Here is an 11,636-nt window from a genome sequence, read left to right on the forward strand (position 1 = left end):
TCACAATATTTTTGCAAAATTGTAATCACTGGCAGCAAAATGTGAACACAACTCCAACACAGCTGTCATCTTTTACACACAACAACTCAAAACTGAACACACATATTTCTAATGATGTGATCAGACCAAGTGCGCACAAAGACAAGATGCTGCAGACTGAATCTCCATGACCGTGCAAGAGTGTGCTTTCGTTTTGTTTGTTTTGTATTTATTTTTTGTTATGACAGTGAATTTAGATATCACTTTGACTTAGACACTTTTTTTTCTTTTTGCTATATGCATTTACAGTTCGTAAAATAAACATTTTCTGGGCACTACACACTCTTAAAACTGCTGGGTTACTGTAAAAATAACCCACATTGGGTGAAATCGCTGACCCAGCGCTGGGTCCAAAAGGGACCGAGCCATGCTGGGTTATTTCTACCCAGCAGCCGTTTGGGTTGAAGAGTTGACCCTGCGTTCTGGGTCAAGATTTATCAGCAGGTCTGGGAAAGTTACTTTAAAAATGTAATCCCTTAGAATTCACACACAAGTGCCCTCTGCCATGCAAGGCTGTCAAACCATCCACTGGAAGCCAGCTGGGGTTCAGTGCAGTTCATTGACATGTAGAGGAAAAGGTTTGAACCATCAACCTCACAACTGCTAGATAACCGCTCTGCCTACTGAGCCACAGCCATACATGTCTATGGGGAGAGGGATGTCATATGTCTTTTCCTTCTTAGCCATTTCAATGATCTGTGAGAACACAGGACTCCAGTTTCCTGTTGCGTATTTTGCCAGAAGTCTCCAGATGCAAGAAAGAGAAGGAGTTCAAAATGGTGATTCTTCTCTTCCCTTCAGCCACAAAATCATCAACTCACTCTGCTGGGTCAACACAATTCACCTAATTTTGGGTAAAAGTGACTCAATCGGCACAAAATCTAGGGCTACCCAGAAAAGTGTTGGGAAAATAACCCAGCAGGTTAGAGTGTGGACTGCTTGCTGTGTTCTCAGTTATTTCATGTAGTGTCTAATGAATGATCTGAGGTGAACATGTTTTTACTTGCTGTGTGTAAGATCTGAACACATAGTGTGGTTTTGAACACAGGAGAACTGGTTTTGAGGTGATAGTTTGATTTTGACAGAAATGTCTGAGGTTTTGTGAATGTAGTGTGGATTTTTGGATTTGTGTTTAAGGTTTTGTGAAAAACTGTAAAACGCCTTTTTAGAGCGCCTTGTACAAGTGACGAGTGTGGCTAAACCCTGACTCCTATCAACAAACCAAACACAAGTACAGCGTCAGAAGGTCCTTCTGAACAAGAAGATATTTGTGGATATAATTTCATGAAATGTGGCCATTATCACGAGAGAGAAAAGGTGTGTCGACTGCTCTCCTCTACTTTCAGATGTAATGAAGCTGGATGAGGGAAAATCTCACGTTTTTCAAAAACTGAGGCCTGTAGTGTCTAAACTATACGCCTGACTGCTTTGAAAAGCACTAGACTGAAATATAAAACATTTTCCTATCAGATTTGATCATTTCTTCTAACATCTGCCCAAAATTCTGACATTTGAGAGCAGTTTTCTCAGCTGACTCACACTCTAGGGCCATGTGACTCATGAAAAAAATAACATTTTAAATCTAAAATTGGAACTTTAGCAGTTGGCAAGTCACGAAGATGGTTGCAGTCACAGGCCTGAGGTTCAGCGAGGTCCAGATGAATGCCTCTTGCAGCTTTTATTATTATTATTATTATTATTATTATTATTATTATTATTATTATTATTATTATTATTATTTCAACAATTGATTTTCTTATTTAGATTTATAAAATATTGTTTGCCATTCATTCCTAATTTTTCATAAACCTAAATAAAATTTAAATTAAATGCAAAACTACAGCAGTTCACTTCATTGGCCTGCAAAATAATTGGTTCTCCATATTTTTCCATGCATATTTGAGTATCTTTGGTAATTTTTCTGCACTGTAGTACACATCTTTATTCTCCTTGTCTTGTGAAAACAGCAAGAGAAGACATTATGATTGTCTCACTATGCTGATCAATTAGAGAAGAGCTTGTGTTTAGAAGACCCCAGGTTCAAACACAATAAAGTATATAATTATTATTGTCATTAGAGTCTGTTGCTGTTCTTTCTCTGCTTTTTGTTTTTTAGTTTTGAATCGCAAAGTCAGTGAGTTGCAGATGTTTTGAGCTAAAACATAACAAAAGATGAACGATGTCAGTGTGGACACATTCCAGAAAAATGTGCCTGTGTAAAATGCAATAGAAAGAAAGAATGAAAGTGGGAGTGTGTGTGTTTGTATGAGGGCTCTGAATTTTTTTTTTGATATTGCAATACTCAGCTGCCCAATATTATGTTGATGTAAGAGCTCTTAAAATTGATTATTTTATTTTTTCTTTAATTAAAGAAGGCATTCACGTTTTAAATGCACTTTAAATACAGTAGAACTTTTGAACCTCTGCTCCAGTGGACTCAGAGAACTAAATCCCTCATGTTTCAGTTGCTGTGAATTAGTTGTTTTGACTGCAGGTGATAAAACTCTCAATAGGTTATTCAGGGAAAAGAGAAAACAGTTATTGTGAGATATTTTGGCTCAAAAAACTGTGACTAGAATATTTTTGACTCAATTGGGCCTCTGAATGATCAGTATCATGTGACGCACATATACTGCAACTTGTGTTATCTTGTTTTATTTCTCTCTCTTTTAAAGTTTACTATATAGAATATCATGATATGTCATGATATCAAGATATATCGCAATGCCATGATATGTTGAAATATTATCATTATTCAACACAAGTATTGTGATGTATATCATATGGTGAGGTTAATGCACACACCCCGAGTTTGTATGTGTGTGTGTGTGTGTGTGTGTGTGTGTGTGTGTGTGTGTGTGTGTGTGTGTGTGTGTGTGTGTGTGTGTGTGTGTGTGTGTGTGTGTATGTGTGCCTGTGTCTGCGATTGTGGTGAAGATGTGGCTGTTTTTATTTATTATACTTATTTCAGATTTTAATGCCGTAAAGCACGTTGTGTTGTTTTCTTCAATATAAAATGCGAAGTGCTTTATAAGCATTGATTGATTGATTGACTGACTGAGAATGGAAACAATAAAGAACATTTACTTTACCAAGATATATTTTCTCTCTGTGTAAGTTAATTGGATACCCAACATAGAAGACCTATCTTGCTGTTGTTCTTGTTGTTGTTGTCATTATTATTATCACCATCATCATCGTCATCAATACACAAGTGCTCCTGTGGAGAAAGAATTTTGTGGGCAGGTGTGATAGAAAAACAGCATGGTGCCGATGTACGCAGATTGAGCCTCTAGAACACTGATAGATCTGCTGTAGTTGTGACATGGATGGTCAGTATCATTTTATCATGCGTTTGAAGTGTAAACACAGAGGCTATCACCAGATCAGTCCTATGATCAGTTCGGAGTCATCAATCAACCTGAGAAGCCTGACATAGTGCATAGAGAGCCTGCCAAACAGAAACTGGGGGTGCCGACACTGTTCTGCTGCGCAGCGCAGGGGACGTCTTCGTGCTGTTAACTAATGTCATACAGTTCAGTGTCGGCAGAGGGACCGATAGACATGCCCGTGGCGCCCCCTAGCGGCCAGACGCGGTCAGTACAGAGAGAAGGCGTGCCGTGCAAACAGCTGGCAGGAGAGGTCGTCTCCGCGACCGCCACCTCAGACAGACAGCTGTTTTCGCTCAACCTAGAAACCAGGGTCTGCCTCCAGGATTTTTACACACCATGGTCGGGCCAGCTGCGCCGCTGACTCCCCACTAATTACCCTGAAGATGCTCAATGCCCCCCGTGCTGCGGTAGAATATGGCGGAGTCGGATGGTGGAGATTTTGCTCCGAAACAGTCACGGAGAAGGTGAGTGGAGCCAGAATCGATGGGAGCTGTGTAGCGGGAGGTACTTAGTGTTTTCCTTGCTCGGAGAGCTGTCAGTTCCTTACTTGGCAGTTCGGTAAGACCCGGACTTACCGGTCAGCCGCTCCGGGGCTGGATTCCAGGAAAGACCGAGGAGCGCGCGGAGGCCTCCGGGCTGTCAGAACCTGCGCTTTCCATGCATCAGCAAATAAAGTAGGATTTAATGGAGGAGTTACACTGTGCAGACATACCTCAATGCAATGCTTCGGCTGGCAGTCACTGACGTGTTTATCCAGCGTTTGAATTGCAAGGCCCAGTTTCATCACTTGTGCACTGTTGATTTAGTGAGCAGGTGAAACCACCACTAGAAAACAAGAGAGTGGAGACTTATGATTCTGCAGGACAGGAATCAGAAAACATGTTTCAATACGACTGTTCTCTGCATGCCTTCGACAAGGTTTTTTTTTTGTTTGTTTGTTTGTTTTTTTAGTGGTGAATTTATTCTGTATTAGGAAATTATGTAAAATAAGTAAAGGTTGTGGCAACAACTTACTAAAAACTATGAAATTATGCCATGGTATCTGATTGTGTTATTTGTGACAGTAAATGCCCAAATGAAGGCTCTGAGAACAGCCACACCCCCAAGTGCTGATGACACTTTCTAACGTGGAGTTACTTCATGACTTATTTAACTCAACCAACTCCAGTTTCTTTTAATTTTCCCTTTCACCGTTTGCCCTGTTTAAATGTGCACAGACATTCATAGTATTGCAGTGTTGCTTTGACACATGGTATTAAGTCATGGCTTAATGTCAGTTTTTAGTCTCTTTGAGCTACACAGCCACTATTTCAATCAGATATTGTAAAATGTGTGACTGCCTGCTACTGCATTGTCATTATTGACAGTCTTGGTCTTGACAGAACATTTAGTGCAGATCCTGGAGGGCTGCGGCTCCGCATGTTGACTGACTCCCTTCTTCAACACACCTGAATCTCATGAACAGGTTCAGTAGAAAGCCTGATGAAGAGCCACTCGTTTCAGTCAGACCAGTTGAAGCAGGAGCACATGGAAAACATGCAGGCCTGTGGCCCTCCTGAATCTGATGCCTCTGATAATGACTGGTAAGAACTGTTTGTGGAAATAGCTGAACTTCAGAAGCTTAAACAGCAAATGGCTTTATTATGTACCAATAGCTGCAGATAATGCCAGCAATATATACACAATTCCAGATGTTTACTTTAAGCATTGACCATACCTCTGATGAAGTTTCAGTTTTCTGGTTTATGTCTTTTTTCAATACACTATTTTTCTGTCAATTTCTCAATGTCCCCATCTACTTCAATGTCTTTTCTGACCCTTGATTTTACAGGTGACTGTCATTCAGTTTAGCAACAGGCAGTTCAGTAAATGAAAAGCAGCAGTTTTCACCTCACTAACTCACTCATTGGCATCAAAAGTAATGGATTATTTCCATTGGTTGTCTTTTGCAGATGACAAATACCACAGTTGTGTGTGTTCGGTATGTTTTTAATTCAGATAAGGAACACCTGAATTTGACAAATGTCAGTTAGTTTTCTGTCTAAGATCAATAAAAAGTCTTTTTGTTCACACAGATGTGTACAAGTGTGGGATACTTGGGGAAAAAAATCCCAACACAGCAATTTAAAGCGTGAACCATTACACTGATCCCAAACATAATCATCATCACAACACAGATTAAAGCTACAGTTACTGAGTAACACTTTTGTTTGCGCTGGCCCGGTTTATGTCGACCTTCTCATTTCCGTCTGTTCCTCAGAAACTCTTCTTATCGCTGTATTTTGACTTACTTTAATATTAATGGTAGTGGATTTCTTGGCTCCTTCATTGTAAAAATGTACCAGTTAGATGTTTATTCCTTGATGGCAAGAGCTCAGCTAATGCATTATTATACTGAAGCCACCTTTTAAAAACTGCTGGCTTTTAAAATCTTTGACCTCTCTTCTACATCTTCAAATACCAATCTGAGAGTGGTTTAGTTGTTTTGCTTTGCAGGCCAAAAAGCATGTTCAGTGTCTTTAAAGGTGGCACATTACTAAACTGGTGCTGTTTAAGTGATTTCTGGAGTTCATGAAAATAGATAGTGTTGTAGGATAAAACATGTCCACACAGAGCTTAATGCTCTATTGTTTCTACCTTCATCCCATTTCAATTTGATATTCTGTGACCTTATTTCTGCTTGGTATTTATTGTATTATGATTTCAATTTGGAAATTGTTCGATTTGAGTAATGGGATCATTCCTTTTTATGGACATCTGGTGCAGGGATGCATTTGGGGTATTTGTAAATCTGGCTTGACTGTCATGGGTTGTTATTGTTTTGGTTTTGTCAAACCACACAGGACCGTAGAGGACAGGCTTAGAGAGGAACATGGGAGATGTTGTACGACTAGTCAGAATGATTTAAAATTCCCTCGTCTTTGCTTTTAATTTATACTTCTTTTTTTTTAAGGTTTGTTGTAGCTTTTATCTCTCGAGATTCCATTTCGGTGTAAGACAATAGCCTTTATGTTTCCAGTTCTGTCTTGAAAAATATTATTTTCACTGTTTTTGTGATCATGCCACTTACTGCTGTAGTCTGATCTTAAAATACAGAAATGTATATTTCCTCTTCTGTCCCTCATTCAGTTTGCAAACACTTTCTCACTAATGCAAAGACATTGTATACGTCGGAGTGCATTTCCTCCTGGCTGACTGAAGATGATTAGATTAGCTTTCCATCACAGTAGTGCTTTCATGACACACAGCCACATATTATTAGGGCTTTGCAGCACATTTACTGAGCAGGTGCTTCTTGAATCATTGAGTCTGGAAAAAACATTTTAGAATTTCACATCTACAGAAAATGTGTGACTTTTTATTCACAAAGAGGAGTAATATCACTTCATTGTCTGATTGTGAAGGGTTTTTTTTTTTTTTTTTTCAGCACCCTGTGCTGTACTTTCTCCGCCCCAAGCCACAGTGACACCCTCCTCCAGGGCTTGTCCGTTCTGCGGGATCAGGGCCAGCTACTCGACGTTGTGCTGGCCATCGATGAAGAGCGCTTCCTGGTCCATAAAGTGGTGCTGGCTGCCTGTAGTGATTATTTCAGGTTAGTCTACAGAGCATGAGTCCATCAGCATTTTAGGCTGATGCCTGTGTGCAGAGCAACACAGTGGGATCAGTAGTATCACCGCAAAAACATTTGAAATATAAGATTTTCCAGGTTGAGATTATTGGATTTCGAATAGGGTGATTTTTTTTTTCTCTCTCTCTCTAATAGCCATCTAGTCGAGCAAAAAAGAAAAAAAAAAAATTGAGCCCAGCTCACCATATTTAATTTGTATATTCTCCATGTTTCTATGGTTTTATTGACCTTTTTTTGCTGGATGAGTTTATCAAGATAGATTAAACCTTGTGTCTTATTTAGTATTAATCGACAACCCAGAGTTATGCTCTTGGCCATCATGAAGGAATTGCACGACGAAAGCAAATCACAATATGTGGTTTAGTATGTATTATTTTATGTATTATTTCTTTGTTATAAGCTGTCATATATTGGCAGGTAAATATTTTAATTTCAAATGTATCCCATTTTGTTACATTTCTAGTGCTGTCAGTTTTAATCACATTGATCGCAATTTAATTGCATTGATCGCGATTAATCGTGATTAATTCATGGAGAACTGTCAACAATTAACTTTTTTTAAAGTTGAGATTAATTGCAATGAAGAATCTAATCCTCATAAATCAGTCCCAATGTCAGGAAAAAACACTATTATCCTCTAGTTCTTTTCTTTGACCCAATTGGCAGACCTCAGTGGATTAATCGCGATTAAAATTGACAGCACTATACATTTCAAGTGTTTCTGCTCATCTACCATGACCGCTCGCCCTTAAACTAACAATTGTCCAGAGTGACAAAATCTTATTTATGCAAAGAAAAGCTCAGATTTAGATTCAGATTTAGTCAAAGGAAACCCCAACAGTCATTGTTTGTGCCCTGCATTTAGAGGAGTTGATATTGTAAGGCGTCATGTTGTTTACACACTTCTTCTTGTTTTTCAGAGCAATGTTTACCGGAGGCATGAGGGAGTCGAATCAAAATACTATTGAGCTGAAAGGCTTGTCTGCCAGAGGCCTCAAACATATTATTGACTTTGCCTACAGCGCAGAAGTGACTTTAGACCTGGACTGTATTCAGGACGTCCTGGGAGCCGCTGTGTTTCTCCAGATGGACCCCGTCGTGGAGCTCTGTGAGGAGTTCCTCGAGTCGGCGATGAGCGTTGAGACGTGTCTGTACATTGGGCAAATGGCCACCACCTTCAGCTTGTCTTCCCTTAAAGAGTCAGTGGATGCCTTCACCTTTCGTCACTTTGTCCAGATTGCAGAAGAGGAGGACTTTCTGCACATTCCCATGGAGCTCCTCGTCTTCTTCCTACAGAGCAACAAACTGGAAAACTGTACCGAGATTGACCTCTTCCACGCCGCCATCCGGTGGCTCCAGCACGATGACTCCCGCCGGGCTCAAGCCAGTAGCGTCCTCTGCCACGTGCGCTTCCCGCTCATGCGCTCCTCCGAGCTGGTGGACAGCGTTCAGAGGGTAGACATCATGGTGGCGGATGTGCTGTGTCGCCAGTACCTCCTCGAGGCCTTCAATTACCAGATTCTTCCATTCCGACAGCATGAAATGCAGTCCTCGCGGACGCTCATTCGCTCCGATGTCATGTCGCTCATCACCTTTGGTGGGACGCTGTACACTGACAACGACCGCATGGTGAGCACAAAGGTGTACTATCTCCCTGACATTACCTCCCGCCAATTCAAAGAACTGACCGAGATGGAAGCCGGGTGCAGTCACGCCTGCGTCGCCGTGCTTGACAACTTTGTTTACATCGCCGGTGGACAGCACTTACAGTACCGCAGCGGCGAGGGAGCAATTGACAGCTGCCTCCGCTACGACCCGCACCTGAGCCAGTGGCTACGCATGCCGCCCATGCAGGAGGCCCGCATCCAGTTTCAGCTCAATGTTCTGAATGGACTGTTGTATGCCACAGGGGGGCGCAACCGCTCCGGCAGCCTGTCATCCGTAGAGTGCTACTGCCCAAAGAAGAATGAGTGGTCCTACGTGGAGCCCTTAAAACGCAGAATTTGGGGCCATGCGGGATCGCACTTTGGCGAAAAGCTGTACATCTCAGGAGGTTATGGCATCTCATTAGACGACAAGAAGACTCTCCACTGCTATGACCCAGCTTCAAACCAGTGGGACTACAAGGCCCCCATGAGCCATCCAAGAGTGCTGCACGGCATGGTCGGGACCAGCGATCGACTTTACGCCCTGGGTGGCCGCATGGACCACGTGGACCGCTGTTTCAATGTGCTGGCGGTCGAGTATTACATTCCAGAGAGCGATCAGTGGACCACGGTCAGCCCAATGCGAGCGGGGCAATCTGAAGTGGGCTGCTGCTTGCTTGGCAAGAAGATCTATGTTATCGGGGGTTATAACTGGCACCTCAACAACGTAACAAGCATCATTCAGGTGTACAACACAGAGACTGATGAGTGGGAGAGGGATTTGCACTTTCCAGAATCCTTTGCTGGCATTGCTTGTACTCCAATTATACTTCCACGAAGCGTCACCCAATGCTGAACACCTGACCTGTGACTGTGAAAACTTTGCTCTGTGTGCTGCTTTTTTTTTTTTTTTTTAAACACTGGCAAGTCAGTGCAAGTCTTTGCCACTAAATAAACACAAGTATTTATGAGAAAAAAATTACCTGAGAAACTATCGCATTATCACTGTATAACTGCAACCCAAAAGCTCAAAAAGTTTCACCACAAGTTGGTGTTTTAGGGAAAATGTTGCACTGCGATTCTGTTTTTATAAATTTGATGTTCTCTTTCCAGGATTACTGCACATGTCCATTTGGCTAATGATCAACTGGGATTTGAGTAGAACTGTTGTCTCACATTAGATTTAGCCAAGTGAACACTTTTATCCCTTTAAATATCAACGATTGTCTGATTAGTTGTTTTCTTAATAAAGGCTTTGTTTATAGCACAGATTTGTCCTTTCAGTTTGTCCTATTTTTAGAGTAGTATTGTTGATTTTTTTTCCAGCTTTAGGATATTTTGATCATGAAATTTGTTTTTTTTTTTGTTTTTTGTCTTTTTTTTTTTTTTTACACAGTTGGGTTTGTTTATTCCAGTAAGTGAGCTGGGACAGTGCTGGTCTAGACGCTTGAACTGTATTTGTGTAACAAGAAATACTCATCAATGGTTGTCAGTAAGGGCATCCTGCATGAAAGTTGTGAAATATGGGGATCATGATTTTAGTGAGGAATCCTCGAAGGGAGCAGCCAAGACAATCATTCAGCTCAGTTACTTAAGATGAGAGCGACATTGCATTTTTTTTTTGTCACAGGATTACAATACAGACCTCATATCAATATATAGTAACAATTGCACAAAAATGAGCAGACTGTGTTCAGCTTTAAACTTCCATATTATAGTGTTAATATTTTATAAAGGTTTGACTGCCCTGACATAACCTGAGCTGATAACCAAGCTGTCACACTAACTGTCAACAAGCCAGTGTCGACCTCTTATGGCAGCTACATAAATACTTTGTGTGTCTTATACAATGTCAAGGTGTGCTGCTCTTTTAGTGACAAACGAGCACTACAGCTAACCTACAGTCTCCGATTTGTCCACCTACATTTTGTAGAGGATAAATGTCTTTCATGTAATTGCTCCAGTTGTTACTGAATGACATTAACAATGTACTCCACTGTCTGTCTGCTGTGGCTGGAATCAGCTTGTGTTATTCTCACTGCATCGTTGCACTTTTTAAATCTGTATGAGATCTCCAGCCGTGTTTAATGTGAACTGAAAAAAAAAAAAAAAACAAGGTCAGGTTTTGAATATGAATTTGAAGACTACTGTACAAAGGTGAGGACCATCTGTTTTCAAATCGCCTCCTGTCTGCCTTAGTGTGTCTTTGTCATGTTCTACTTGTACTGGTAAAAGCACATCATATTGCAGAAATGCAATATATCAGAAACTACATAGTCAAAGGGGAATGTATGCGTTTGTGTAGCTTTATGTGCATCCTTTATTAAAGGTGTGTCATCTTTCAAAAAAACCTCTGATGCTTCTTGTGTTTCATTTTGGAGCAATAGGCTTCGTATAGCAATTTCTTGTGTCATAAAAAGTAGAGCTGCGAGTAAATTTTTTAACATTCAGTTTTTAGTAATGGTATATATATTTCTTTGTTTTGTGTGTGTGTGTGTGTGTGTGTGTGTGTGTGTGTGTGTGTGTTCTCGTATTTCTATCCTTGTTGGGGCCAAATGTCCCCACAAGGATAGCAAAACATGGAACGACGTGCCTTGTGGGGACCTTTTTCCGGTCCTAAGTAGGAGAAACAGTGTTTTCTTGACCATGTTGTTGTTACTGAAAAAAGTAAAAGTGCAAAAACATTTCTTTAGGGTTAGGCTTTGTTGTGGTGTGGGTTAGGGTTAGGGTAAGGGTCAGGGTTAGGGGCTAGACATGAATGGGAGTCAATGGACGGTCCCCACGAGGATAGAAATACGAGACTGAGCGTGTGTGTGTGTGTGTGTGTGTGTGTGTGTGTGTGTGTGTGTGTGTGTGTGTTTGTTTCATTATTATCAACCATGCACTACAAGCTTTTCGGTCCTGCAGGACCAGTGGTGTCCATCTTTTAAG

The 11,636-nt window shown here is 41.0% G+C and overlaps 1 protein-coding gene across 1 annotated transcript; it reads left to right on the top strand.

Annotated features, from left to right (window-relative positions):
- The first annotated feature begins 3,745 nt into the window (after window positions 1-3,745).
- Window positions 3,746-10,013, top strand: klhl26 (kelch-like family member 26). The gene is made up of 3 exons (XM_030083393.1): window positions 3,746-3,895; window positions 6,859-7,023; window positions 7,980-10,013. Exons 1-3 carry the CDS (start codon window positions 3,846-3,848, stop codon window positions 9,559-9,561), a joined length of 1,797 nt encoding a protein of 598 aa, XP_029939253.1. The 5' UTR covers window positions 3,746-3,845; the 3' UTR covers window positions 9,562-10,013.
- The last annotated feature ends 1,623 nt before the right edge of the window (window positions 10,014-11,636 follow it).

The sequence above is a fragment of the Salarias fasciatus genome, chromosome 23, assembly GCF_902148845.1.
Source record: "Salarias fasciatus chromosome 23, fSalaFa1.1, whole genome shotgun sequence".
Taxonomy (NCBI): Eukaryota; Metazoa; Chordata; class Actinopteri; order Blenniiformes; family Blenniidae; genus Salarias; species Salarias fasciatus.

What these genes read in the sequence shown, in the direction of transcription:
- klhl26 (XM_030083393.1), top strand. Translation starts at nt 3,846, where the DNA reads ATGGCGGAGTCGGATGGTGGAGATTTTGCTCCGAAACAGTCACGGAGA. An exon ending in CCGAAACAGTCACGGAGAAG is followed by an intron (nt 3,896 to 6,858) that starts GTGAGTGGAGCC and finishes TTTTTTTTTCAG; the next exon opens with CACCCTGTGCTGTACTTTCT. An exon ending in GCCTGTAGTGATTATTTCAG is followed by an intron (nt 7,024 to 7,979) that starts GTTAGTCTACAG and finishes CTTGTTTTTCAG; the next exon opens with AGCAATGTTTACCGGAGGCA.